At 46.5% G+C, this 27,231-nt stretch overlaps 1 protein-coding gene and 1 long non-coding RNA gene across 2 annotated transcripts in view; one reads left to right on the forward strand and one right to left on the reverse strand.

Annotated features, from left to right (window-relative positions):
• Nucleotides 1-27,231, reverse strand: part of ASH1L (ASH1 like histone lysine methyltransferase) — a 76,752-nt gene that overhangs the window by 21,404 nt on the left and 28,117 nt on the right. The window contains exons 4-8 of the mRNA XM_081841516.1: nucleotides 19,248-19,349; nucleotides 15,206-15,908; nucleotides 14,143-14,322; nucleotides 8,420-8,514; nucleotides 3,525-3,598 (exon numbers count right to left, since the gene is read on the reverse strand). Of these exons, the coding sequence (XP_081697642.1) occupies nucleotides 3,525-3,598; nucleotides 8,420-8,514; nucleotides 14,143-14,322; nucleotides 15,206-15,908; nucleotides 19,248-19,349 (1,154 nt within the window). The remainder of the gene's footprint in view (nucleotides 1-3,524; nucleotides 3,599-8,419; nucleotides 8,515-14,142; nucleotides 14,323-15,205; nucleotides 15,909-19,247; nucleotides 19,350-27,231) is intronic.
• On the forward strand, nucleotides 2-26,366 carry LOC309330198. Its single transcript, XR_014151369.1, has 3 exons — nucleotides 2-1,062; nucleotides 1,396-2,380; nucleotides 26,056-26,366. It is a non-coding gene; the product is annotated as an uncharacterized lncRNA (long non-coding RNA).

Consider the following 27,231-nt stretch of genomic DNA (forward strand, 5'->3'; position numbering starts at 1 on the left):
AAGAAAAGAAATAAGTGTTCTTTATCGCTTTGCAAGACAACAGCAGAATAAAAATTTGCATTTTTCCCAGAAAGGAAGGTTTGATTTATGCCTGACAGAGCCTAATGAAGAAAAGCCTTTGTTACAAGAGCACCAGAGAAAAGTTTTGATCTTATTTTTTTGTTGTTTTAAAAACGAAAACATTTATTGGCCTGGATCCAAAGAGCCATGAGGGGAAGGAGAACATTTCTTAGTGCTGTTCTAAAACCTCATGCAGTTCAGTGCCACAGTTCAGTGTGTTACACTTGTGATGGAAAACAGAAGATACAAAGGTGTGGCACATAGAATCCAGGGGGCCATTAAGATGATGTTGAAAAGGGCGTGTGAGAACATCTTGGCTGCGAGTCCTGGAAGACTTGCTCCCTGCCTGGCAGGCCTTTTCCACCAGGCCTGGGAGGGGAGAGCCCTGGCTGACTCCAGATACAAAACCCTGAGACTGCTGAGCAGACACTTGAGCTGGGGTGTTTTCTGGGGTGTTGCTGTTGCAGAGAGAGATGTTGCTGTTCTTTCGTATCTTTATTTTAGATCTTGTTGTGATTCACGTGGAAACCATTAAGTTTGGTTGTGTATTTTTTTAACGTTTTATTTATTGCTTATGACCACTTTTGTTATGTTGTAGTCATGCATTTTTTGCATGTTGTAAGCCGCCTTGAACATGGTTTGAACTGCGGAAAGGTGGTCTACAAATAAAATTATGTTTGCACAGGTGGACGAGCTTCTTTGGGTTGCCATCGGTTTTTGGGCAATGCTCAGAGGCAGCCCTTCTAGGAACATAGGAAACTGCCTTATACAGTGGTACCTTGGTTCTCAAACTTAATCCATTCCGGGAGTCCGTTTGACTCCCGAAACCATTAAAAAACCAAGGCGTGGCTTCCAATTGGCTGCGGGAGCTTCCTGCACTCAAGCAGAAGCCATGTTGGACATTCAGCTTCCAAAAAACGTTTGCAAACAGGAACACTTACTTCTGGGTTTGCGGTGTTTGGGAGCCGATCTGTTCAGTAGCCAAGCCATTCGAGTACCAAGGTACACTGTACAGTGGTGCCTCGCAAGACGAAATTAATTCGTTCCGCGAGTTTTTTCGTCTTGCGATTTTTTCGTCTTGCGAAGCACGGACTTTGGAAAAGCTTCAAAAATCACCAAAGTCTTCAAAAACCTTAAAAAAGGCTACCACACCGCGTGCTATGAGTTGCTCCTCGAAGTGAATGCACGGTTTTAAGAAAAAGGAAACAAACTTGCAAGACGTTTTCGTCTTGCGAAGCAAGCCCATAGGGAAATCCGTCTTGCGAAGCAACTCAAAAAACGAAAAACTCTTTCGTTTTGCGAGTTTTTCGTCTTACAAGGCGTTCGTCTTGCGAGGTACCACTGTACTGAGTCAGACCACCGGGTCCATCTAGACACTGACTGACAGCAGCTCCCCAAGGTTTCAAGCAGCCCTCCCTGGGGATTCCAGGATTCTGAATGCTCCCCCATGAGCTGTGGGAGTGGAACAGACTTTAATGCCAACTGTTCATTTCCCCTTTTTAACGGTAGGGCTCCCCAATCCATGAGAGCAACCAGATCTATACTAACTTCAGTTTTGGAAATGTTGCATGACGAGGTGGTCCCAGAGTGTCCACGGGGCTTCCAAAGCCTCACAGCTTTGTCTATACGGGGAAGACTTTCTCACAACCCTAGTATAAAGCACCTCTGGAGCAGTTCAGCAAAAAAACAGACAGATGCTTATACTCGTTTCGAGCGCCATATCAAAGAATCCAACAAATATGCAGCTTCTTGGCTAAAATCAGCACGGCCTATTTTGGGGCAAAGACATCATTCCCTCTCAAAAAGAAGAAGCAGAACCCAAAACCAGTTTTGTCAGAGACAGACGTGCTTGGAACCAGGTACTATCTGCTCCTTTCGACAATACTTAAAAGACGCCTGTAGATCTCATTATGGAGTTTCCCCGCAACATGTTAGGAATGTGAAATGAGGAAATGTAAACTGTAAACCATGCAAGCTTTGCAATTAGTAAAAATATATATATTTTTAGAGAGGGGGCTGAATCACTGAACAGAATGGGGTGGGTGGGAACAATTCCTTGTTTCTATAGCATATTGCTAAATAAAGTGGGCAACAGGAAAAAGCAGGTGCTTAATTATAACATTGTCCCTTCTGGACTGCATACATACAGCCCAGTACATGGAATCCTGGGAACTGCAGTTTACTCCAAGCTAAAATTCCCAGCACCCTCAACAAACTACAGTTCTTGGTATTCTTTGTGGGAGAGAGCCATGTGCTTTCAAATGCACAGGGTGTGTACGCAGCCCTGGATTTCAAAGTGCTTCACATCCACTAATCCTCAGTAATCCTAAAAATACTCCTCAAAGGGAAGCTGGTGTTATTAACCCCACCATGCAGGTGTGGAGCCCAGTGGGAGAGGGCAGGGCTGGCTGGAACCCTGAGCTGGAGCGCTGCTTTTCATTTAGTAGTAATGCTGAGGTATGCTTCTCAGTGCATCATCATTTTAGGATTAATAATGTGCATAAGCATTATTATATATAAATCAAAAGTGAAAATGTGAAAGTGGGTCCCATGCTGCAGGTTGTGAGTCAAAGGTGGGTCTTGGGTTTAGGCCAGGCTTCCTCAACCTCGGCCCTCCAGATGTTTTTGGCCTACAACTCCCATGATCCCTAGCTAGCAGGACCAGTGGTCAGGGATGCTGGGAATTGTAGTCTCAAAACATCTGGAGGGCCGAGGTTGAGGAAGCCTGGTTTAGGCCCACTGAAGTCCACCGATCTGGAGTAAGAGCAGAGGCTAGGCAAAATCCCACTGCAAAACCTCTGGTGGAAACCTTTTGTCAGAAGGAACACCACCCTATTTTTAGCCTAGCCCATGGGCAAATGAGGGAGCTCTTTGGAAAGAACACAAGGCGGGCTATTCAGTGCGTTCCTTCTGACCCCCAAACATCAGCTTCTAATTGGAATAATAATAACAATATAATAATAACAATAACAAAAATAAACCAAACCTCTACTCTCTTTGCTCGGGACTGGGTCCAAGAAAAATAAGGCCTGAAATTTTTCAGCACTGCTGGCAGAACATCTGAATTCTCCAGAGGCGTGTCAAAAACACAACACAAGATCCCAGAAGCAGAAGCAGGCAAGCGCTATCAGAATAAGAGTCCCCGGTAGGATTAAGGGTGGACGCTTTCTGAGAAGCAAAAATGCTGCTAGTTTGAAAGCAGCGCTCTCTGTGTGTGTGTGTGTGTATGTGTGTGCAGGCAAAGAAGGATGGAGGGAGGCAATGGAAATTGTCTGCATTAAATATATATTCAAGGATTCCCACCCACCCAGCCTCCTCCCTCAGCTGCAACATCAGCAAAAGACTCCTGAATGCACAGCTAGTATCAGTGTAGCAGCAGCAGCAGAAACCATTTGATTCTCCTCAAGCATCTTGGAATGCAGCCTTGGAAGGATGTGACTTTTAAAAAAAAGATAGTCCCCTACCTGATTATGTTTCCACTGCCAAAGAATGTCATAAGGCAACTGGAAGTCTATTCGCTTTTGGCGTAGGTATTTCCCTGCAGTGGGGGGAGGGGGAGGGAAGAAGAAATACAAAAGTCGTGCATTTATTCTTTCCTAAACACACGCACCATGAACAGAGCTTGACTGGCAGAAGCAGACCAAAGACGTCTTGACGACTGAGGCAGAAAATACGAAGGTCCCTGCCACACATACTAATTAACCAGGTGTAAAATGCACCAGTGAAGTTCGTCCTGGTGCAGCTCTTAATTGAAATGAAGAGGAAAAGTGGAAGAACGGAACGGCCCTGGCTGGATCCGACCACGGGACTACCTGCTTCAGCATCCTCCCTCACACAGGGACCTACCAGATGCCTCTGGGAAAGCGCAGGGCATCAAGGCATCAAGTGAGAGCTGTTCGACAGTGGAATTTGCTGCCAAGGAGTGTGGTGGAGTCTCCTTCTTTGGAGGTCTTTAAGCAGAGGCTTGACAACCATATGTCAGGAGTGCTCTGATGGTGTTTCCTGCTTGGCAGGGGGTTGGACTCGATGGCCCTTGTGGTCTCTTCCAACTCTATGATTCTATGATTCTATGATTCTAAGGCAACAGTCCTCTCCTGTCCCTTAAAGGTAAAGGTAAAGGGACCCCTGACCATTAGGTCCAGTCGTGGCTGACTCTGGGGTTGCGGCGCTCATCTCGCTTTACTGGCCGAGGGAGCCGGCGCACAGCTTCCGGGTCATGTGGCCAGCATGACTAAGCCGCTTCTGGCGAACCAGAGCAGTGCACGGAAACACCGTTTACGTTCCCGCCGGAGCGGTACCTATTTATCTACTTGCACTCTGACATGCTTTCAAACTGTTAGGTTGGCAGGAGCAGGGACCAAGCAACGGGAGCTCACCCCGTCGCGGGGATTCGAACTGCCCACCTTCTGATCGGCAAGTCCTAGGCTCTGTGGTTTAACCCACAGCGCCACCCGCGTCCCTCCTGTCCCTTAGCCAATGGCTATTCAGATATGGTGGGGCTGTCTCTGAATGTGGATGCTTTTTTAGCCCTGGTGACAAATGGCCACCGATAAGCCTATCCCTGTGGATTTTTATAATCCTTTGCAAGGACCCATGTACTCAGAAGAACAGCCCAGCTAGCAGCCCGGGGGGGGGGTGCATTCTCCATCTCTGCAGTTTTCCCTATTCCACCTTTTCAATTTAAGTGGGGAGCCATCGCTATCTCTGGCAGCAACCAAGTCTATACATCAATGTCAATAAGCACTTTTCCCCTGTGGGGTTTGCTGGGGAACCCTAAAGAACAGGCACTATATGTGAGAGAAGGGAAGACAAAGTTCTCCCTTTGCCTTGTGCAGTTTTGTAAAGCTCTAATTGTAGGGCTGGGAAACCTGCAGCCCTCCAAGATGCTGATGGGCCAACAACTCCCATCGTCCCTGGGCCACTGGACCTGCTAGCTGGCACGGATGGGAACTGGAGTCCATAAATGTCTAGAGGACCACAAGTTCCTCAGCCCTACTCTATCATGTCCTTTCTGCAGCCATCTTCCCCCTAAAGTATATGTGGGGACCTTTGGCTGTCCTGATGTTGCTGAACTACAACTCCCAACATTCTTGGCCATGCATACGAAGGTTGATGGGAGTTGTAGCTTAGCAACATCTGGAGGGCAAGAGGATATCCACACCTGCTTCTAAACTAAACAGAACAACATCACAACAGCACTGAGAGTTAGTTTTCCACAGAGCTGATCTTCTTCTATGGCCCATGCTGGCTTCTTACAGACCAAGGTGCCGTTTTGTGAGCAGCTGAGCCCTGGACTGAGAACCAGCGTCCACATTCCTGCAGGCTGAGCAAATGCACTTTGTTCAGCAATGACTGGGCTATGAGCAGCCATCTCGCAATCTAAGACCTGGAGAGCGTGCTCCACTGCTCCAGCCCACGTTTCCAGAGGCTGCTTGCCAGAAAGTGGCACTTGAACTGAAAGCTCGCAAAGCCAGGGAAAATAATATGATGCACTGTATTGATCAGACAAGACCAGAGGCCCGACTCCTAGTTATTTATAACAAGCCTGGCAGATACAGAGACTTCATGCCGCCCGGGTGCCACTATCCTTTCCCCGCTGTCCCTGAAGAGAGTCCTGAAAGTTGCAGAGACACTATCCTGAACTGGGAAAGCTTAGGCTATGGGTAGGCAAACTAAGGCCCGGGGGGCCGGATCCAGCCCAATCCTTCTAAATCCAGCCCGCGGACAGTCCGGAAATCAGCATGTTTTTACATGAGTAGAATGTGTGCTTTTATTTAAAATGCATCTCTGGGTTATTTGTGGGGCATAGGAATTCATTCATTTATTTTTTCAAAATACAGTCCCCCCACAAGGTCTGAGGGACAGTGGATCAGCCCCCTGCTGAAAAAGTTTGCTGACCCCTGGTAGGCTGTGCTCAACACTGCTGTGTCTGGTTCCAGGCACCACAGCTCGAGGATATTGACAAGCTGGAAGGTGTGCAGAGGAGGGCGACCAAGATGATAAGAGATATGGAAAACAAGCTTCCTAAGGAATGGTTGAGGGAGTTGGGTACGTTTAGGCTGGAGAAGAGAAGGCTGAGAGGTGACATGATAGTCATTTTCAAATATCTGAAAGGCTGTCACACAGAAGATGGAGGAAGCTTGTTTTCTGCTGCTCCAGAAGGTAAGACACAAACCAATGGATTCAAATGTCCTGAAAGGAAATTCTGACGGTAAGAGCTGCTCAACAGTGGAACTGACTACCTCTGAAGGTGGCGGAGTCTCCTCCACTGGAGGTTTTTAAACAAAGCTTGGGTGATCATCTGTCAAGGATTATTGAGCTGTGATGACTGCATTGCAGGTGGTTGTGACGAGAGAACACTTGGGGTCTCTTCCAGCTCAACAATTCTGTGATTTAAAGCACATTCTCCCTCCCTCCCAGCAAAATAATCCTGGGAACCATAGTTTACAATCCACAGCACCCTTAAGAAACTAAGTTCCCAGGATTCTTTGAGGTGGAGGGGAATGTGCTTTACAACCCACCTTCAATGATAACAGAGATTACAGCTCCTAACTTAGAATCATAGAGTTGGAAGGGACCCTGAGGATCATCTGGTCCAGCCCCCTGCACTGCAGGAATATGCAGCTGTTCCTTACGGGGATCAAACCTTGGCATTCATCAGCTCCACACTCCAACCAACTGAGCTACCCAGCTTCGTCCTCTGAAGGTTCACCAGAGCTGTAACCTGAATGTTTTCGAGACAACAGACACATGTAAGCTTGTCTGAGCAGGCATTAGGTGGCAAGGAGTTTCACGGTGTTTGAACCATGCCAAGATAAGCAGGGCAAATGAGCTCAAACAAAAACAAACTGCTAAGCCTTAAAAGAAGAGAGAGCCACCTTTCACCCTCTGTTAGGATGCAACAGCAAAGGGGAGCAAAGGGAGGCAAGAAAAGCCCAGAGGGGTCAGCAGGGTGCCCCTGGCCTTGGCTTTCCTGTGAAGATGCAGGCACCTCTTCTCGCTTCTGAAAAACTATTTTTTTGTGCGGGGGGGGGGGTGGGTTGAGTGGGGAGAGAAGAGCAGCTGTCATGTTGTCTTTACAACTTGCTCTTAAAATTTGTTCTTATTTTTCAAAGCCTCAAGTTGTGCTTGGCGAGTTCCAGGAAGCAGCAAAGTCCACTGGGAATCTGTTTTCACTTCTATGACCTCACTGGCTAAAACAAAAGGCTCTTTCAAGGGCCTGGCAGCCAGCCCAGAGAGCAGGGAGTGCTCTCTCTCTCTCTCCCCCCACCTCAATAAAAGGAGGCACCCAGACAAGGAGTTAGCCCAGCAGAGAAATAATCCTCCTAACATGATTGGGGAGGCGAGACTGCTCTGCCTTTACGCCAGGCAGAGTCATTAAAGCTGCCTTATCTTAATAGGACATGTTTGTTTGTGTCTCCTGGCGCAAATAAACTGGAGGGCCGTGACCTGGCGAGGGATTGGGGGGGCAGGGCGGGGAAGGAGCGCAAGCCCAAGGCACAAACAAGTCTCAACTCTTAAATAAGGAAAAAACGGTCCCTGGGGTTGGAATACGCTCAAGCTGGATCACTAACAAGGCTGCTCAAGTTAAAGGGACTAAATAAACCTTTCTCCTCGAGTCTCTCCACAAACAAGCGAGATGCTTGAACTTTCTGCCTTTTCACTTTTACAGACTAGCACAGCTACCCCGCTACAGAAGTGGTTCTCAAACTTTTTTCTCTGGGCCACACTTTAAGAATAGAAATTTGTTCGCACCACAGTGAATTTTTTTATTGATAAGACATGCATTGGAAAACAAAAAGATCAGCACTACAGTGCAAAATGTCCCCAAGTTTCAGCTGTCACGCCTGCAAAGCAAGCTTTGGAAAGTGTAAGGTAACTTCAGCCACCGTCTTGCGGCAGACCAGGAGTGGGGTGGGAAAGCTGAACTCCACAGCGCAGGGTACAACTGTCAATCCTATTTCCAGCACAAATCTAAGCACACAAATATTGGACTAGTATGGGCTTGCATTGTTCCCAAGAAAGCAAAGCGGTGCACTCCTAGGACTTTAAAGTGACAAGTCAGGAAAGTAAATGAGCTTTTTTTACAATGCAGTCTCTAAAATTCCTCTCGACTGCACATGACCTACAGCATTTTAGAGGAGAGTTTCACGACCCCCCTCCCCAAATGAGTGGCTCTGCGTTGGCCCAGAAACAAGGGTCTTGAACCCATACTAGGAATTTCCTCCTTTGGGGTCGATTCAGGCACCCAACCCCTGCCCCGCAAGTACCCAAATGATAACCTGGGGGCCATTCACTTCCTCTGGCTGAGAGGACGCATGCAGGGCCCATTCAAAGCATGCACAGAGAACCCACTCACCCACGTGGATAGGTGCCGGGAACAATCCGTACTCGTGCTCCCCAGGAGTGTACTCCAATTTTTCCTTCTTTAACTGGATCAGTCGGCTTTTGGGGCTGGGGATGGAAGAGAGAAGAGCCAAGTGAGTGATCGTAGAAGACCGTGCCGTGTCACCAGGGTCTGCACCCTTCACCACATTCCAGAGGCAACATAGCACAACAGGGGAGAGCGTGACCTGTGAGCCGCAAAACTCCGCTTGGAATCCTCCCTCTGTTTTGAATTCCATTTGCAGCTTTAGGCAGCAGAGGCTGGTCCATTAATGTGAATGGGGGCACTGCCACACCAACTTTGGTCTGACCTCAGCTATCCCCCCCACCTGGCCTTGCCTTCTTCCTTACAATCAGTGGGTGGCAATGCCTGTCAGCTTCCTCCTCCTTAGACTCAGTGTTGCCCCACAGAACTAAGCAGGGAGGAGGATGGGGACAAGGCTACAGTTAGCTGATTCTGCCTGTCATTGGCACTGGTTCCCCCACATGCTGGGCACTTGCCTTCCTCCCCACCAGTCCCAATGGGCACCAGCCACAACTGGCTATAGGTAAGCTATTCTCTCAGGCAGGGGTAAGAGGGTGAGCTAATAACTACTGCTGAGCAATCTCAAGACTCACTCCAAAGACAGCCAAGCTCAATTTTGGTGAAGGGGTTTAAATGCTTGTGGAACAGAGCCGTTCCGCAACAGCCCAAAGTGATAGCTCAAAACGCGACCATCGTCATAAATGAGTTGACATGGCTAAAGGGAGCATAGTAGCTGGACTGGAACTTAGAGCAGCGATACCTCTCTGCAACTGATGAGAATTTCTCTCTTTTTTAAAAAAACAACAACAAAACCCTCAAAGTATCACAAGCTTCCAGTGCTAATGATTACAGAGAAATGTGCAAAGGTCATTTTCGTAGAGGAAAGAGGAGCAAACTGACATTAAAATAAACCAAGCCTAACCTCGACATTCCATTGTCAGGTTCATAATCTATTAAAGAAACACTCTCTGAATGGTAATACTGTACAGCCACAGGGCAACACGTCCACTAACTTCAACCTGGCACGTTCACAGTAAAAGGCCTGCAGATTTAGCCAGCCGCATGTAACTAAAACCTGCAAATTAGGAGTGGTCCTAAAGCTCTTAATTTATTTTCAGTGTGTGCAGCACATACTGGCTGATAGAACTGCCCTCTGCTGACCTACTTTCAACAAGCCTCTATACCGCCAGCGCAGCAGTAAACTGTACTGCCACAAGAGGGTACTGTACCATTGTAATAATTAGGTGTGCAGGCCCAAAACTTCTCCAGCAGAACCCCAAACAAGCAGCAAACACTGGTAGGGCCAAGGGGGGTACATTGCTCTGGACGTCCTGAGAGGGGTCAGGGCCCCATTTTGCACCATCACAACCTCTGTCTGACTGGGATGGAGGTCACCCCCCACCCACGGCAGCTTTTTCCGCCCTCTTGCACAGCAAGCAAAACCGTTTATGAAGTTCCGACAGTCTGAAAAAAACCCAGCTTTTAAGGAGGGCCTCAAGGTTTAATAGACGACACTTATTAAAAGCTTTTCAGAGGACACAAAAACGCACACAGTTTTTAACAGAAGTACAGTTGTACCTTGGATCCTGAACTCCTTGGTACTTGGACGTTTTGGCTCCGCAGACCCGGAAGTAAGTGTTCCAGTTTGCAAATGTTGGAATCCGAATGTCCCGACAGGGCTTCCAATTGGTTGCAGGACCTTCCTGCAGCCAACCAGAAGCTGAGCTTTGGTTTCCAAACGTTTTGGAAGTCGAATGGACTTCCAGAACGGATTCCATTCAACTTCCAAGGTGCGGCTGTACTTGCAAAACTCTCCAGTGGCAAGACACCATCCTCTCTTAGGACTTCTCCTGAGACCAGTGGCTGGTGTGGCACATGTGCACATTTTCTCCCTTCAGAAAAATCATTTAATTATTAGCTCTCCACAAATTTCCTGATTGGTAGATTAAAACTCGCAGCCCCACTCTGGACAGGGTTGCACTCTCTTGCAAGGAGCGAGTGCAGAGAACTGGGGTACTTCTGGAACCCAACTTTGACATTCAAGGGCCGGGTGGTCTTGGTGGCTGCAAATGAGTCCAGCTAGCTTACCAGCTGCAGCCTGCTTTGGACAGGTTGACTTCGGCCAATGTACTCCAGCCTCTGGATTATTGTAATGTGCTCTACGGGGGGCTGTCCCGTGGTCCGGAATGCAGCAGCCAAGTTACAGGCTGGGGTGCCATCTAGAACTCCTGTTTTAAAGCAGCAATTGCTGGTTGCCTGTTTGTTTCAAAGGTGTTCACAGACATGACTGACTTAAAGTCTCAAATATATGAGACCACCTCCTTTCCTGCAGATCTTCCCAGCCATTAACATCAGCAGAAGGGAGCCCTCACAGTTGCCCTGCCATCTTCCCAGACTCAGAGGCTGGCAGCCAGCAAGAGAGCATTCTCTGTGGCAGTGCCAAAACCACAGAATTCCCTCCTTGTAGAACTACATCTAGTGTCATTGTTATTCTGCTTTATTGCATGCTGAAGACATCTCTCTTTATCCTGGCCTTTGACAGCTGAAAAGTATTTCTGTTATCTACCTACAAATTGTTAATTTATCAGGTTTTTATTTGGTTTCGAATTGCATTATTTGTGCCATTGAAACCCGCCCTGTGATCTTAATGTGAATGGCAGGTAATAAATCTGATAACCAAATAAAATCAATGAAGCAGTATTTCTTTATCTACACAACAGCCTTACTTTCGAGCAAAGAGGCCTGTTTCCACCCCCCACCCCGCAATTATCCCCACTGAACAGCATTTCTGGTCTGCGTTTGTGATGCTATTTGTGGCTGAGCTCTATCTCATGGGAAGCTGCCTTATCCAGATACAGACCCACTGGTCCAAATAGCTCAGCACTGTCTCTTACACTGATCGGTAGAGGCTGTCCAGGGTGTCAGGCAGGGGTCTCTCCCAGCCCTACCTATAAATGCTGGGGATACCTCCAACATATCAGTGTTAAGTGAACACATGGAAAGCGCCTGCCTTAGGTTTGCTCATTTTACCGAAGAAAAGAGAGCTTCCCCGGCACTCAGTCTTCATCAGGAGCCATAAATATCATGTTGATGAGACTTATCCTCATCAATAACTTAAAAATACAGTGGTTTGCATTTCAAATATCAGAATTCTGCTCAAGTGTTTGTGAAATGCTGACATAGTTGCCTTTAGAAACAGAAGGCTGACTGATAAACATTTGGTATTTTTATTTCTATGAATGTCTGTGTCTATAATGTGTCATTTCAATGTTAGGATCTTTTTTAAAGAGATGTGATTTCAAAGTGCGTGGTTATTGGTTTGTTCTTCCTTTTAATGCAACCCTGAGGAATTTCCAATTTGCATATCTTTCACAAAGGGAGAATATGTTTTCGGGTTAATGCACTGCTAAAACCTCCCTGTGTTTTTACTTTTGCAGAAACAATTCATCCCAGACTCAGTTCACTTCCCATGGAACACCTTTCTCCCTGAAAACTCTGCCATCGCCAAAGAACAATCAGAGGCCAAGTGGCAAAATTCTTCCTCACTTGGGGAAAAGCAATTTATGAGAGCGAACAGAGCTGCCAAAAGGGTTCTCAGGAGAGTAAGCCGCTCCCTGGTCTTAAGAGGAGATGCTTCCAATCCGTCCTTTAAACAAAAAAGGAAAGGAAAGGAAATGCTGATGAGTCACACATCTTGTGAGCAAAGTATTCTTTAACTTGGCTACCATTCAGGAATTTTGCGTGTGGGCTCCAGAGAGGAGACGAAAAGTTGCATCAGATTGCATCCCAGAGCGACGGCATGCCTGCACTGGCTGTCTCCCTTGGGCTAATGCAGGCTCAAAAAAACCAAGGTTTGTGCCAAGTGGTGTATGAAAACTACAGCAACTCATGTTGCGGGGATGGTGGGGTCCAAACGTGCCAACCTGATGTGAATCATATTCTAATGGTTTCCCTATGTTATCAAAGTATGTTACAAGCACACACCCGGCGGCAACAAGATTTGCCACTGGGCCTCAGCCCACTTCCTCCTGAAAATGGGACCTTGGGCAAATCAGTCGCTCAACGGGGCTGCACTGCTATGTGCTGTTCTGGAAACCGGTTAAATAGGACTGAGAGGAAAGTACTCCACTTTCCGAGTGCCCCTTTATGTCATTGTTTAGAAGCAGATAATTCCCAAAACCTGCCTCAAGAGAACAATAAAGAGGGGCTTCCCCTTTAGTGTCTCTCTGGACTAACCAGCCCAACATCAGCTTGCCATCTGGCCGGGATGAGCACATGAAGCTACACGGTCAGAAGATCAGGACTGTCCCTGTGGCCTTGTGAAATTCTTCTTCCACATGCTACAACCACACCCCACTCTCATTTTCTCAATGGATCAGAGTGCAGCATTATGTTTGCTGAAGTGGGACACTCAGGGGCAGTATCTGAAATTAGCCAGGCACTGGGCGAATTTTGCACCTGGTTTTTGACCACTTGTGATCAAGTGAAGATGCCTCGGCACCAGGATAATACTTGAGATCTCCACCATCTGGAGGTGCATGCCTGGGGATCATTGGATGTGAACTGTTTTCACACACTACCCTGTAGAATTTCACCCCACCCTGTAGAATTCTATCGGTTATATATTATCTGCACAATCAAAATGAATTTCTGGAACCAGACCGAGCAGGAACAGTTACCATTAAGAAAAAGAGGTCATATAATAGGCCAATAAATATGTGGACTGTCCCTGGATCAAGTGACTTTTCTTCTTTAAGTTCTCAAAGCTCTTAACCTAGCTCAAGGTTGTCCACTGAACTAGCCAGATGTTTAGCTGAGATTCAATCCCAGCCAGTCCATCATTTGAAAAATAAGACTTTAGCAGGGTCTTGACCCAAAATTGCAACTAGACATTCTGTTTTGGCAACTGTAACCTTGGTTTAAGGAGCCATTTGCCACCTAGTTTATATAACTGAGCTTCTGAATGCAATGAGTCTTCTAGGGCAGTGAAAGCAGGTCCTGCCCAACCATAAGGCAAATTGAGACAACTGTCTCAGGTGGAAGTCACAGCAAATTGGCACTCAAACATGCCTCCCCCACCACTACCAGATATCCACAGAAGCCTTGCCTTGGCAATGCCTCTGCATGGCTTTCCTCCTCCTGTGACACTTTGAGAAAGGGCCACAGGGGTCTTTGCTCAGAGTGAGGCATCCTGGGCAAAATGGCCCCAAAAATGCCAGTGCTTTCCATCAACAACATGGTAGAAAAATATGGATCCAAGGCACTCTCAGCATTCCAGATGTGCTCACAACCCCCGGCACCAATTTGCTTTTATCTCCACTACTATCTTCCCTTTCTTTCCATCTAATCTTTGACCTGAAAGGGCAGAGAAGGGTAGCTGGGGAGATTGTTATTGCTAAAAAGGAAAAGAAAAGAAAGTTTTAAAATGTAGATGTAATTAAAAAAAAAAAAAAAAATTAATGTGCTTTATAACTTTGAGCTCCTTCAAGGATGGCAACTGAGCATCACGGCTAAGACTTCTAGAGGTCTCTCTCAGACCAGGGTTACCTGGGAAGGTCTGCAATGTCATTGCAGGCCTGCATTTTCAATTTTTATGGTTCCAAGCGTCCTAATTCAGGGGGAGGTAATGGACTGACCTAGCAGGCTATGACATTTCAGCAGGTCCGACTTACTCAGTGGTTTTGTACACATCAGAATAGAGCCCTGCCTTCTGATATTTCTTCTTTGGGGGGCGCGGAGCTTTCTTCTCACGCTGCACAAGGGAAGTCAGAGGCTGCTCAACATTCTCCAGCTCACGTGGCTTCACTATCGCCTCATCAGGAGGAGGGGACTCTGTTGTTGTCTCAGAAAAGCTGGAAAGGTGGGGGGAGGGGGGAAGAAACCAGGAAAGGTCAGCAGACCAGCAGCAAGTATGGCAGGAGAAAAATTATGCAGTGAGTATGCATCATTCAGGGGCAGAGTATGCATTCTGCATGCAGAAGGTCTCAGGTCCAGTCTTTGGCATCTCCGGTTCAAATAACCTTGGTTGCCTACCAGAGACCTTGGAGAGGTGGCTGCCAGTCAGAACAGATGGTACTGTGCTAGATGGGCCAGTCATCATCATCTGTATGCTGCTTCTGCACAAAACTGTGCCCAGAGTAGCTCCAACAGCTCAGGCTTCCCCAACCTGGTGCCTTCCAGATGTTTTGGACTACAACTCTCATCAGTCCCAGCCAGCAAGGGAATTATAGTCCAGAAACATCTGGAGGACACCTGGTCAGGTACGGCAGTCATAGCCAAGGCCTTACTTGCCAATGATACCAGGTTCAGTATCTGACAGCAGTTGAGGGAATGACCTTTACCTGACATCTTGGGAGAGCTGCTGCCAGCCTGAGTAGGCAAGACTGGGCCCAAGAACCAATGGTCTGATGCAGCTTTGTGTGTTCAAAGGTCAGCTGGTGCATAATTCCCTTCTTCGGTGGTCATGATGCTGTCTTTGTTTTTATTTTATACTGTATGGATCATGAGGACTAGAAACTTTTATGCACACCTACAACAATTCTGTGCAACTCAGATCCTCCATGCAGCTCAGATACAGGAAGCCTTTGGCCTCGTCAGTTGTTGCTGAACTGCAACTCCTGTCACCCGTGGCCATCAGGCAATACTTGCTAGGGCTGATGGGAGTTGTAGTTCTGCAAACTCTGGGAGGGCCAAGGCTGAAGCCCAACCAGTAGTGTTCACATGTAGAGAGATTACCTTTTATTGCTCTCCTGCTCATCATCTGGTAGAGGCTTCTGCCTTTTCCTGGCCTGCTCCTCCTCCAGCCACCGCTTCCTCTTCCAGCCTTTCACATTAACCCCCTGAACCACTGATTCTATGGCATCAGTAACCGTGTCAGGACCGCAGTGGAGCAGGCAGCCTTGGCCCCCGCCGTCCAGTTCTTGGCTGACAAAGCGGCTCACCTGGAGGGCGTGGACTGAAACCACTGAGGGCAAGGGGTACTTCCTGGGCCGGCCAGGCCGGCGCTTCACAAAGTTATTGCCAGTCCGTGCCTGCCTCTGCAGCTTCTTGGCTTTGAGGATTTTGTTGACGTGGTCCAGGTTTTTCTTAGTGGCCAAAAGCTTGTCGTAATTGCACATTTTCCTCGCCTGGCACTGCATGGCTTCCACCATGCTCCTCTTGAGGTGATGGGGGGAGTAGCCGCTCAACAACCGGTCTGAAAGGAGCGAGATGCCGTCGCCACCCACGTTGCCCGGAATCAAGAGCCCGCTGCTCTTCTCCCTGCTGGGGCTTCGGCTGGGGCTACCTGAGGGCAGAACAGGTGTGTGCGTCATGACGGCCTCAAGGGTCTTGTCCAGGGCACCCTGGCTTTCATGTTGAGCCATGCGCTGCAGTAGATTATCCACAGGATCTTCCACTGCAGTCCCAAGCCTTGTACTTCGTGAAGGAAGCGGGGCCACTGGAGAAGAAGAAGAAACATCAGGAAGCATAAGTAGGTTTGATTTTCATTTATCCACTTATTTTAAATACATATATGCCACATAGGTTTGAGCAGATGAAATAAGATAATTTGTAGTACAAACACACCCTCCAACTTTAGCAGCAGCAGCAGCAGCAGGAGCAGAATCAATAATTAAAAGCTTTCTGAAAAAGACAGGCCTTTAACCACATGACTATAAGTGATGGGGCCAGGTGGGCTTCTCTGGGCAGGACTTTCCACAACAATGGAGCCATGACCGATAACACCCTGACTGCTTAAATGCAGGTAGCAAAAGGATCTAGGGCAGGGGTGTCAAACTCAAATTCATCGGGGGCCGCATCAGCAGTTTGGTCACCCTCAAAGGGCCGGTTGTATCTGTAGGAATGCATGTAAAGTGGAGGTTTCCTGTGTAGAACGGCCGGCGCCGCTAGAGGGCAGATGTTCTCTGGCTTGTAGGCTGCCGCGCATGTGCTGAAGAGGCGGCTTTCTTGTGTCAAAAAAAAAAAAGCGAGAATAAAAGGTGAAGGCTGGCAGCCGCCGGCGGCTACACGGGCCACATGACGAGGTCTGGTGGGCCGGATTCAGCCCGCGGGCCTTGTGTTTGACACCCGTGATCTAGGGCTTTAGAAATAACAACTAGTACCTTGAACTGGGCCCAGAAGCAAATAACTAACTAGCCAATGACGATGGAACAACGTTGTGCTCCAGCCAACCAGCTGCACTCCAAATTCCAGCAGTATCAAGAGTTGGACCAGTTGAAGTTTCCCGACTCTTTTCCAGTAGTCTAATCAGGAATTACAAATGCTTGAATGATAGCAGTGAGGTCTATCTTCTTCAAGAAAGGGTGCAGCTGGTAAGCCAGCCTAAGCTGGTTAAAAGCTTTCTGATTTTTTAGGGTTGTGTATGGCCATCCTCACACTGTGCTCCTTTGAGGAGGGTGAAATTATCTGGGATTCCTCGCAAGCACACCATCTGTTGAGGAAATAGAGGGGCCTAAGCAGCTGCACTAACCGATGCTAATCCAGCTACACAACGTGGCTTTGGGGGGGGGGGAGATGCTGAGTCTCGATAGTCTGCCCTTGAACTGGTGCTCCCGTTTTTGGAAACGATCCAAGAGGATCCAGGCAACCCCAACCGCATGAGCCTGGTAACAGCTGCAGCGCTAGGCAGGGAAGACCAGAGAGCATTTGATTAACAAAGGAAGTTTTTCGTAAGGCTACGGTGCCTAGGGAGGATTTCACGGTGAGGATGGGCAACATCAGCAGCTTTCATTATCGCATTCTGACCCCTCCCAATCTACATCGCTTCCTCCCCGACCGCAATCCAATTCTAACACTGTCTCAACCTAACCTCACTCTCCTCATCTGTCTCGCATGGTGTCAACTGCTTAAAATGCCACCTGCTGCTATCTTTCCAGCTGCGGCTCAGCCTCTCTGTACCAGCCGACAGCTGTAGCCCAGCCACACTGGCAGCACAACGGTACTTTAGGCCACAAGATAAGCTTTCCCCAACCCCATTTGGTTATTTCAGTTTAATTAGAGTAAGGAAGGGGTGGGGATGAAGACGAGAATCAGGAATAAATAAAAATGAATAAAAAGTAGGAGTCACATTAATCACTTGAGGGAATCGAAAGATGACCACAGATGTGGACTAAAATTCATGGAGAATCCCACCTGGAACGTCCCCTCATCCGTAAGACGGGACACTCTTAGGCCTGTTTTTACTTCTTGCTGTTTCTATTTTTTATATAATGTTTTACGCACATGCTTAAACAGAGTTTTTATGCCGTTTTATTGCTTTTTGTGCTGCTGTTGCATACTGCTTAAGAGATTTTTAAAATAAGCAACTGAGACAGGTTTATAAATACTTACATTTGTAATTTGTTTTTAGTGTTGCATTTTAAATTGCTGTGACTCACCCCGAGCCATTAGGGGTGAAGGGAAGGGGAGAATCATAGACTTGTAGAGTTGAAAGGGTCCGTGAGGGTCATCTATTCCAACCCCCCGTAATGTAGGAACTTTTGGCCAACATGGGACTTGAACCCACAACCCTGAGCTTAGGAGTCTCATGCTCTACCAACTGAGAGAAGGGTAATAAATCAAATTATTATTATTTATTATTACTAATAGATAAGACTTCTTCCAAGCTTCCTCCTGTGAAGAATGACACAAGCAGAAGGACCTTTTGATGTCTCCATAATGCTATGACCCTAAAAGTGCATTCTTTAAGGTGATTGGCTAGGCAACTTGATTGGGTGGTTGACCCGGGAGCAATATATGGCACATCCATGGCTGCCCAGCAACTACAAAAGTGACCGTACCCACTTCCTCTTCTCTTCCCATGCAGCATTAAGCTTACTCAGCCCACCTGGCATAAAGACTGCTAAAAAGCGGCACACATGAAAATCCCTTAAAGCGAAGGTGGTAGCTGGGAGACGAGTAACAACAACCCAACTGGTGCAGGACTCGGATTAATTGATGAGCTCTGTATTACTCTCTGATGCACTCTGAATAGAAGTTTCATCATGGAGTGGTATCTATTGTCATCTTGCTGTTCACCAGAAAGCTGGTGGTTCGAGCCCACCCAGGGATGGCTGTGGGCAGGATTCTTGCACTGCAGGGAATCGGACCAGCTGGCCCTTGGGATCCCTTCCAACTCTACGATTCTGTGATTCTTCAGCACCCAGTTCCAAAAGGAGTCACAAGCCTACTGACTCCCCATTTATTTTATAATTTCTACCTCACTTTTTACTCATTTGAAGACAACACCCAAGGCAGTCGCACTGCTGACATATTGAAGTTAATACAGCAGCTACTGAGAAATCCGACTCCTGTGCATCTGCTGGGCTTCCAACGTGGTGGGTTTTTAATTGAAGGAAAGTTGATTGCCTCCCATGAACCAGATTGTGCCCAAAGGATCCATGACCAGCCCTTCTAGATTATCTAGCAGAATAACAAGCACGGCATAGAATTTTAGAGTGGGGATGGGGAACCTATGGCCCTCCAGATGACGCTGGATGCCAACTCCCATCATCTATGACCAGTGGCTATGTTGGATGGGGCTGATGGGAGTCCAGCAACATCTGGAGGGCCACCAGGTTCCCCACACCTACTATACACTTTTCTAAGTGCCTTTAATATGAGATCCCAGATTGGCTGGGACATAGGTGTAGGTCAGAGATGGGGAATCTGTGGCCTTCCAGATTATGTCTGACCACTGGGCCATGATGCTGAGGCTGATGGGAGCTGAAGTACAACAGCATCTGGAAGCCCATGGGATCGCTATCCTCATTTGAGAAGCAGCAGCAGGTTTATTTGCCTGTAGATGATGTGCTCTCGGATGAAGACCTCTTCCTGGAGGGGCTGCAGCTCGTGCCCTCCGGTGGCCTCTGCAAGGGTTTGTCTTGTGCTGGAAGATTTCCTGGCAAAGGAGAAAAGCGTGTCAAAAAGAAATGGAAGGTTTTTAAGCTGTGCTTACCAATGTCAGAAAAGGATCAAAAGGAACCACAAGATCAGCGTTTCCCAAACTTGGGTCTCCAGCTGTTTTTGGACTACAACTCCCATCATCCCCAGTGGTCAGGGATGATGGTAATTGTGGTTCAAAAACAGCTGGAGACCCAAGTTTGGGAAATGCTACACTAGATGAACCCCTGTGGTTTTGTGTTCAGCTGAAATGAAGCCTAGGTATGCATTCAGCCCTTGCTTTCCTCCTTCCTCTTCCTCCCCCACCTTTCAACTGTAAGCGCCTTGGGGCAAAGACCTGGCTCCCCTCCATTTGCATCTTGTGCTATTTCTGTAAAGTCCAAGCACATCAATAATAACAAAGTGGCCTTTGACACTTGAGATATATTCAAGACCCATCCAAGTGACTTTAATTTATTTTTAACTGTTTTCAATGCTGTATTTTGTTTTGCTGTAACCCACACTGGATCCTTCTGGGGAACAGCAGTTTAAAAAAATCTGTCTAATAATGGCAACAGCAATAGGAAAAAAAAAAAAAACCCAACACAAAATGGAATATAGAGCAGACATGTTCAATTTGGACTCCGGTGCTGCAGTTGAGAAAGAGGAAATGTTTTGATCTAAAAGACCACCAGGTGAGAGGCAGCATTTACAAAAATATGTCAGAAGGCTCCAACCACCACTTAAGAGGAGCTCTCCACGGCTGCTTTCTCTCTCCATCACTCCCTTCTGTCCCATCCATCCTTCCACTGAAAGGAACACCTGGCACATCTGGTTTAATGAAATTCGATTTCTCAGTTTTCCTTTTCCCACTGCTCTACTGACATCCAGAGAAATTGGTTCAACACCCCTCCCCAGTCCACACACAGCATTTTTTTATCCCCCACCTCTAAGTGTCTCTTGTACTCTTCCACCTGGAACTTTGGGGGAATGGGGAGGGAAACACACCAGAGAGTATTTAAGTGTCACAACAGCATGTCAGAACTTGGATACACACACACACACATGTTGTTCATCCTTTCCCCAGCTTATCACAAACAGCAGCCTGAGATTCTCACCCGAAAAATATGAACTTCTATCCATTTCTGCATAATAATCCCGATGTCTACATACTCCCCCCCCCTTAAGCCCAGATAATACTATTGCCATGCTGATGGTTTCTATTTTCAGCTTTTGTTTCTTCTCCCTCCTTCTAAGTAGCAAAAAGCTAAGTAATGCCTAGGGACAGTATCTCCAATACTGTGCGTTATTTGAAAGTATTGTTTTACTAAAATAAAAGGCCTTTATCAAACCTTTGCAAATATACCAAGCAGAACAATCTGATCATTGGGCTGTGCTGGCTGAGGCTGATGGGAGTTGTAGTCCAACAACTTCTAGGGGGAGTCAGGTTCCCCAGCCCTGTTATAAATAGGGTGGTCATGCAGCTGGAGAGAGGTTTGACAAATAAACTTCTGAATGCTCCCTATAAGGATAATTTGTCTTCGGGCTGCACGGTAACTCTCCTTCAGCACTGTTGCACATCAAGAGTACTGCTGAAGATAAATGGGACAGAAACTCGCTATCTCACACACTCCCTGCTTTCATAAGTATCGTTTCTGATGTCTAGACAGGCAAAATAGATGTTGCAAGGGCAGTCATCCCCCCCATGTATAAAGCAGGGGGTAGGAAGGTCTAAAGGAGTGGGTGCCTGAGAAGAGCTGAACTTTCCCCTCTCACCTTCCTATTTAAAGTTATCACAAACATTCTTCATCTAGCCAGGCTGAGGGAGAACACTCCCTGGAGAAAGCTGGGGAGGGTTCAGCTTCTCCTGCAAAAATGAAGAGTCTAGGCCCTGCTTTTCAACAGCCAGCCAGTGTGGTGTAGTAGTTAGACCTGGGTAGGCAAACTAAGGCCCGGGGGCTGGATCCGACCCAATCGCCTTCTCAATCCGGCCGGCTTGTGGTCTGGGAATCAGCGTATTTTTACATGAGTGGAATGTGTGCTTTTATTTAAAATGCATCTCTGGGTTATTTGTGGGGCCTGCCTGGTGTTTTTACATGAGTAGAATGTGTGCTTTTATTTAAAATGCATCTCTGGGTTATTTGTGAGGCATAGGAATTTGTTCCCAATTACGGCAAATGAAGTACAGTGGTGCCCCGCAAGATGAATGCCTCGCAAGACGAAAAACTCGCTAGACGAAAGAGTTTTCTGTTTTTGAGGTGCTTCGCAAGACGAATTTCCCTATGGGCTTGCTTCGCAAGACGAAAACATATTGTGAGTTCTTGCGAGTTTTTTCCCTTTCCCCCCCTTTTTCTAAGCCGCTAAGCCGCTAATAGCCGCTAATAGCGCTAATCCGCTAATGGCCGTGCTTCGCAAGACGAAAAAACCGCTAGACGAAGAGACTCGCGGAACGAATTATTTTCGTCTTGCGAGGCACCACTGTACTGCCCCACCAGCTTCAGTCTGCTCTCAATCAGCTGCCGAACCGGCTCCCTCTTCCTAAATCTCAGTGTTGCCCATTGTACAACTGAGCAAGGAGGGGACTGGAGAGAAAAACCAAAGTTAGTTGGCTCTGCCTGTCATTGGCTCTGGCTCCCCCTACTGCAGGATCACTGCCTTCTGCTCTACCAGTCCCAATTGGCAGCAGGCACACCAACATTCGACCCCCACATTGAGCAAAAGATTCCTGCACTGCAAGGGGGGGGGGGTTGGACTACATGACCCTCGTGGTCCCTTCTAACTCTACAATTCTATGAAAGTAAAATTAGTTACCCCCTCCTGCTGCGCTGTTCGGTGCTGCTCCTTTGTTAATTCTGTTTCTAGTTCAGTTCTGTCATTTTATCTTATGGCTTTCATATAATTTGTACCTGTTTTATCATTTTAATTGGGAGATTTCTGCAACCTGCCCTTGGACCATTCGTGAAAAGTAGGCTATTAAGTATAACTGAACAAACAAAGTAAATAAATTAAATAGAACCTCATTACAGAGGAGACTGTATATCGATGCTTTAAGTAGGGGCATGCTTGCAAACTTGAAGACGATTTTCTCTCTCTTTTTGCATTAATCCTGGCTAAGTGAATGGTGGTGGTGATGGTGATGCAAAGAGCACCACGTGAAATTATGGGTCTCGTCGGATGTTATATAGGCACGCTTGTCAGGAAACCAAGCGCAGCGTTGGCGATCAAGCTTGCAACGGCCTCCACAGTGTGTGTGTGCCGCAGGCCAAACGAGGAAAGTTCCAGAGGTGTTTATCTCGGCGCTACTTAAATCCACAGCCCTCCGGGGCCTTTGCTGCACAACATGCCTGAGATGTGGCAAGAAAAGGTGAACGAGCCAAGCGCAGAGCTGAAAGCTGCTCTCAGATGAAAACAGCTGGTTTCAATTGTGGGAAGCGCACTTACTGAAAGCGATACATTTTCATCTGACTCACCAATTAAATGCACTAGCAGAGACGCAATGATTCAGAGATGGCACTCGGCAGGCTTCGGCCTAAAATGTCTGTTTTCCTTCTAATTAAGGCTGTTTCTCATCAAATCCAAGTCAGCTCACTCACGGTAATGGAATTCCTCGGGAAATTCCCAGAACTGCACTAACCAACACAACCTGTTTTCTCCTCCTGCTTTTCAGACTTAACCTGTTGAGGGAGGATGTCGCACTCAGCCTCTAAGAGGGAATCTAAACTGGGGGCTTTGGGGGGAACCAGGTACCTAACCTATGGGAAAAGAGGAGGGGTAACAAGCCAACAAAGGTCCGTATAGTTAAAGCCATGGTTTTCCCAGTAGTAATACATGGAAGTGAGAGCTGGACCATAAAGAAGGCTGATCGCCAAAGAATTGATGCTTTTGAATTATGGTGCTGGAGGAGACTCTTGAGAGTCCCATGGACTGCAAGAAGATCAAACGCATCCATTCTTAAGGAAATCAGCCCTGAGTGCTCACTGGAAGGACAGATCGTGAAGCTGAGGCACCAATACTTTGGCCACCTCAGGAGAAGAGAAGACTCCCTGGAAAAGACCCTGATGCTGGGAAAGATTGAGGGCACAAGAAGAAGGGGACAACAGAGGACGAGATGGTTGGACAGTGTTCTTGAAGCCACAAACATGAGTCTGACCAAACTGCGGGAGGCAGTGGAGGACAGGAGTGCCTGGCGTGCTCTGGTCCAGGGGGTCACGAAGAGGCGGACACAACTAAACGACTAAACAACAACAACAAGCCAAATCTGGGGGTATTTGTAGGTGCAAGAAGGGCAGCAAGAGTGCCACTAGATATTGGTGTGGAGGCTTCTCAGCAAGGTCTAAAAGCCCGATTTTGGATCCAGAGTAAAAATTAGCTTGCAGAACAAACTTTAAAAAAAAAAAAACACTGTTAAGCACTCTTAAGTCCACTGACATCCATTGGTGTTACTAAAAGGATGACTAAAATTGAATATTTACCTGCTTGTTAAAAAAACAAAAACTTCATAGTGACTGTAGCAAACCTGGCAAATCCTAGAGGAGTAATGGTGTTAGTAGTATATTATGGCAAGAACAAAAACGGAGCCTAGTGGCAGTTAAAAGACTAAAAGATTTATTACAGCATAAACATTTGTGGAGCAGAACCATGAAAGCGTAAGCCTCAATAAATCTGGTAGTCTTTAAGATGCCACAAGACTGTGTTTTGTATAGAAATGTTATCAACACAGTTTTTTGTTGGTTTTTTTAAACCAACCAAGAAACTGATTTGTGCCTTTGGTGTTTCAACCCAGTAACCAAGCCCACAGAACTGTTTATAAGAGGGTTTCCGAAACTTGGGTCTCCAGCTGTTTTTGGACCACAACTTCCATCATTCCTAGGTAGCAGGACCAGTGGTCAGGGATGTTGGGAACTGTAGTCACTCAGTTTGCTTAACCAGTGTGGTTACCAGACATAGAGAAGAAACCATGAAGAGTTTTGTGGAACCTTCATGACTAAAAAAAATTATTACAGCATAAGCTTTTGCGGTTTACAGTCATCAGGTGAATGAAATGTCATCCTGAGTTACAGTTACACATGGTGTGTGGGTGGGTTGTTGGGATTTTCTTTAAAAATGTTTTTTGAGAGGGGGAGAAGTGTAAACAGTGAGGTCAGAGGGAAAACGAATACAGAAAAGTAGAAATGGTGATGGTTACATAAGAAAGGGTGGTAATTCACAACACAGTTGTTCATGACAGGCACATTTCGGCAATGGTAAGCCAATTAACATATATAATGTGCTAATAATCCATTGTCTTGATTCATTCCACTTGTGAAACCATTAAACCTCTTGATATATTGTAATTCAGCAGTTTCAAGTTGCAGTCTGCCTTTGAAATTCCTTTGCTCCATGAAGTCCACTTTAAGGTCACTTGCAAAATGTCCTGGAAGACTCTGGTATGGCTCCCCTTTAACACATACACAGCCCAACAAGACAACAACACAAACCCACTGACAGCATACAACTGAATATAGCTAACTTAACCCAACAACCCCAACAACAAATCCTACTGCAGCTAACCAAAGACAATCAACCACACCCTAGGCCACCCCAACCTCTCTCACCACCAAGGAAACATAAAAAGTCCCCCCCTCCTGTCCCCCCTTCTTTTTTGCCCAACCCTATATTGCATATAACACCAATGTCTCACGACAAATGTAACTGATCTGTAGAAAACGCAACCTGAAGAAAGAGACAATGCATGTGATTTTGTGAACGAGGAAAATCTTTAATAAAAAACATTTAAAAAAAAAATGTCCTGGAAGGTTGAAAGGTTCCTCCACTGACTTCTGAATATTGCCATCTCCGATGTCAGATTTGTGCCCATTTACACACAGAGTTACCAGCTGAAAACACTCAAGCGTAGCATTAATACTCTACAGCCCATGCTGAACACTTGACACTTCGCTCACAGGCCGCGTGTGGTGGATCTGTATATAATGCCCTATATGCCTGAAGGAGTGTCTCCAGCCCCATCATTCAGCCTGGATGCTCGTTGCGAGAAGTGAGTTACAGGAAACCAGACAGAGGGCCTTCTCAGCAGTCCTGCCTGCCCTGTGGAACACCCTCCCGTCAGATGTCAAGGAAATAAACAACTGACGTTTAGAAGAAACCTGTATTTTAATGTTTTTAATGTTTGATGTTTTACTGTGGTTTTATAGTTGTTGGAAGCTCCCAGAGTAGCTGGGGCAACCCAGTCAGACGGGCAGCATATAAATAGTATAGTAGTAGTAGTAGTAGTAGTTTATAGAGAACTCTCTGACTTAAAACAGCTGCTCACCATCAACAACAGACCATGTAACAGAGATAGAGGCAAAGAGACCAGCCCCTGTAGGAGACTCATATGACAACTTTGTCCCTATGTCTGCCATCCACAACACTGGGGGTTTAGTCACCTGCTCATCTTCCAATGCGCCATCATCTGCCAGCAATGCCCTTCTGTATTCTACCAAGAACAAAGAGAACCAGTCTCTATGCAAAAGAATGGACAAAACTCTGACATCAGAAATGGCACTATTCAAGAGCTGATGAGGGAACATTGCAACATTCCAGGACATTTACAAAAATTAAAATATGTTTAAGTATCCAATTTAATAAAGAAGACAAAAACAAAGATATGTGTTAAAAAGGGGTGGGAAGAAAAATACAATACAAAGCTAACATTGAGAATCCTATAGTCGTCAATAAAGGTAAAGGTAAAGGTACCCCTGCCCGTACGGGCCAGTCGTGTCCGACTCTAGGGTTGTGCGCCCATCTCACTTAAGAGGCCGGGGGCCAGTGCTGTCCGGAGACACTTCCGGTTCACGTGGCCAGCGTGACGAAGCTGCTCTGGCGAGCCAGCACCAGAGCAGCACACGGAAACGCCGTTTACCTTCCCGCTATAAAGCGGTACCTATTTATCTACTTGCACTTGGGGGTGCTTTCGAACTGCTAGGTGGGCAGGAGCTGGGACCAAAAGACGGGAGCTCACCCCACCGCGGGGATTCGAACCGCCGACCATGCGATCGGCAAGTCCTAGGCACCCACAGTGCCACCTGCGTCCCATAGTCATCACTACTTTCCACTAAACTTAAACATGTAAATTGATATAAGCCCTCCAGTTGTCAAAAAACAATTTTGGTGTTTAGAAAAATATATGTTTAAATTGTGTAAATTGTGTAATAGGCAGTGGCTCTTTATACTTCCAAGCTTGACTTACAAGACTCATAACGAGCACAAGCGTTTGCAACATCCACTTTTGTTGTCCTGCTGTTTATCCCAATACTACAGAAATATGTAGTTTTAAAGTACTTGAACATTTGGGAATATAAAAGATTTCATAAGTACAAAATGTATACACAGCTTCAGAGCAAAAAGAACACATCACTGGACATGCCTGAATCATGTGCCTTTTCAGCATTACACTTCCAGAATCTATCATTATTAAGCAGTACCTTCATGCAGAAATATAGTGGAGTCCAATGTATCTGAAACAATTTTTGCTGGATCAGTCTCAATTTCAAATCCAGAAAAACATTCTGTATCGATTTTAATGCAGTTTCCCATTGTTTAGGTTGTCCAGCACATCCTAATTCCCTATTCCACAACTCTCTATGCTCCTGAATACCTCCTTTACAAAGGTCTAACAGGCATTTATATACAGTAATTTCCTCCAACAAAGCAAACCACCCATAAATAGACACCAACAGATGCTGTAACTGAAGAGACTGTCATTCAGCACTCAATGGCAAATATTTATACCACCAAAAAATGACAAAAATTCTCCATCTGAATGTAACAGCTTATCTAATGTATAAATCCCACATCCAACCCATTTCTTACATACAGTGGTGCCTTGCAAGACGAAATTAATTCGTTCCGCAAGTTTTTTC

This window comes from Podarcis erhardii (genome assembly GCF_964252035.2).
Source record: "Podarcis erhardii genome assembly, chromosome: 15".
Taxonomy (NCBI): Eukaryota; Metazoa; Chordata; class Lepidosauria; order Squamata; family Lacertidae; genus Podarcis; species Podarcis erhardii.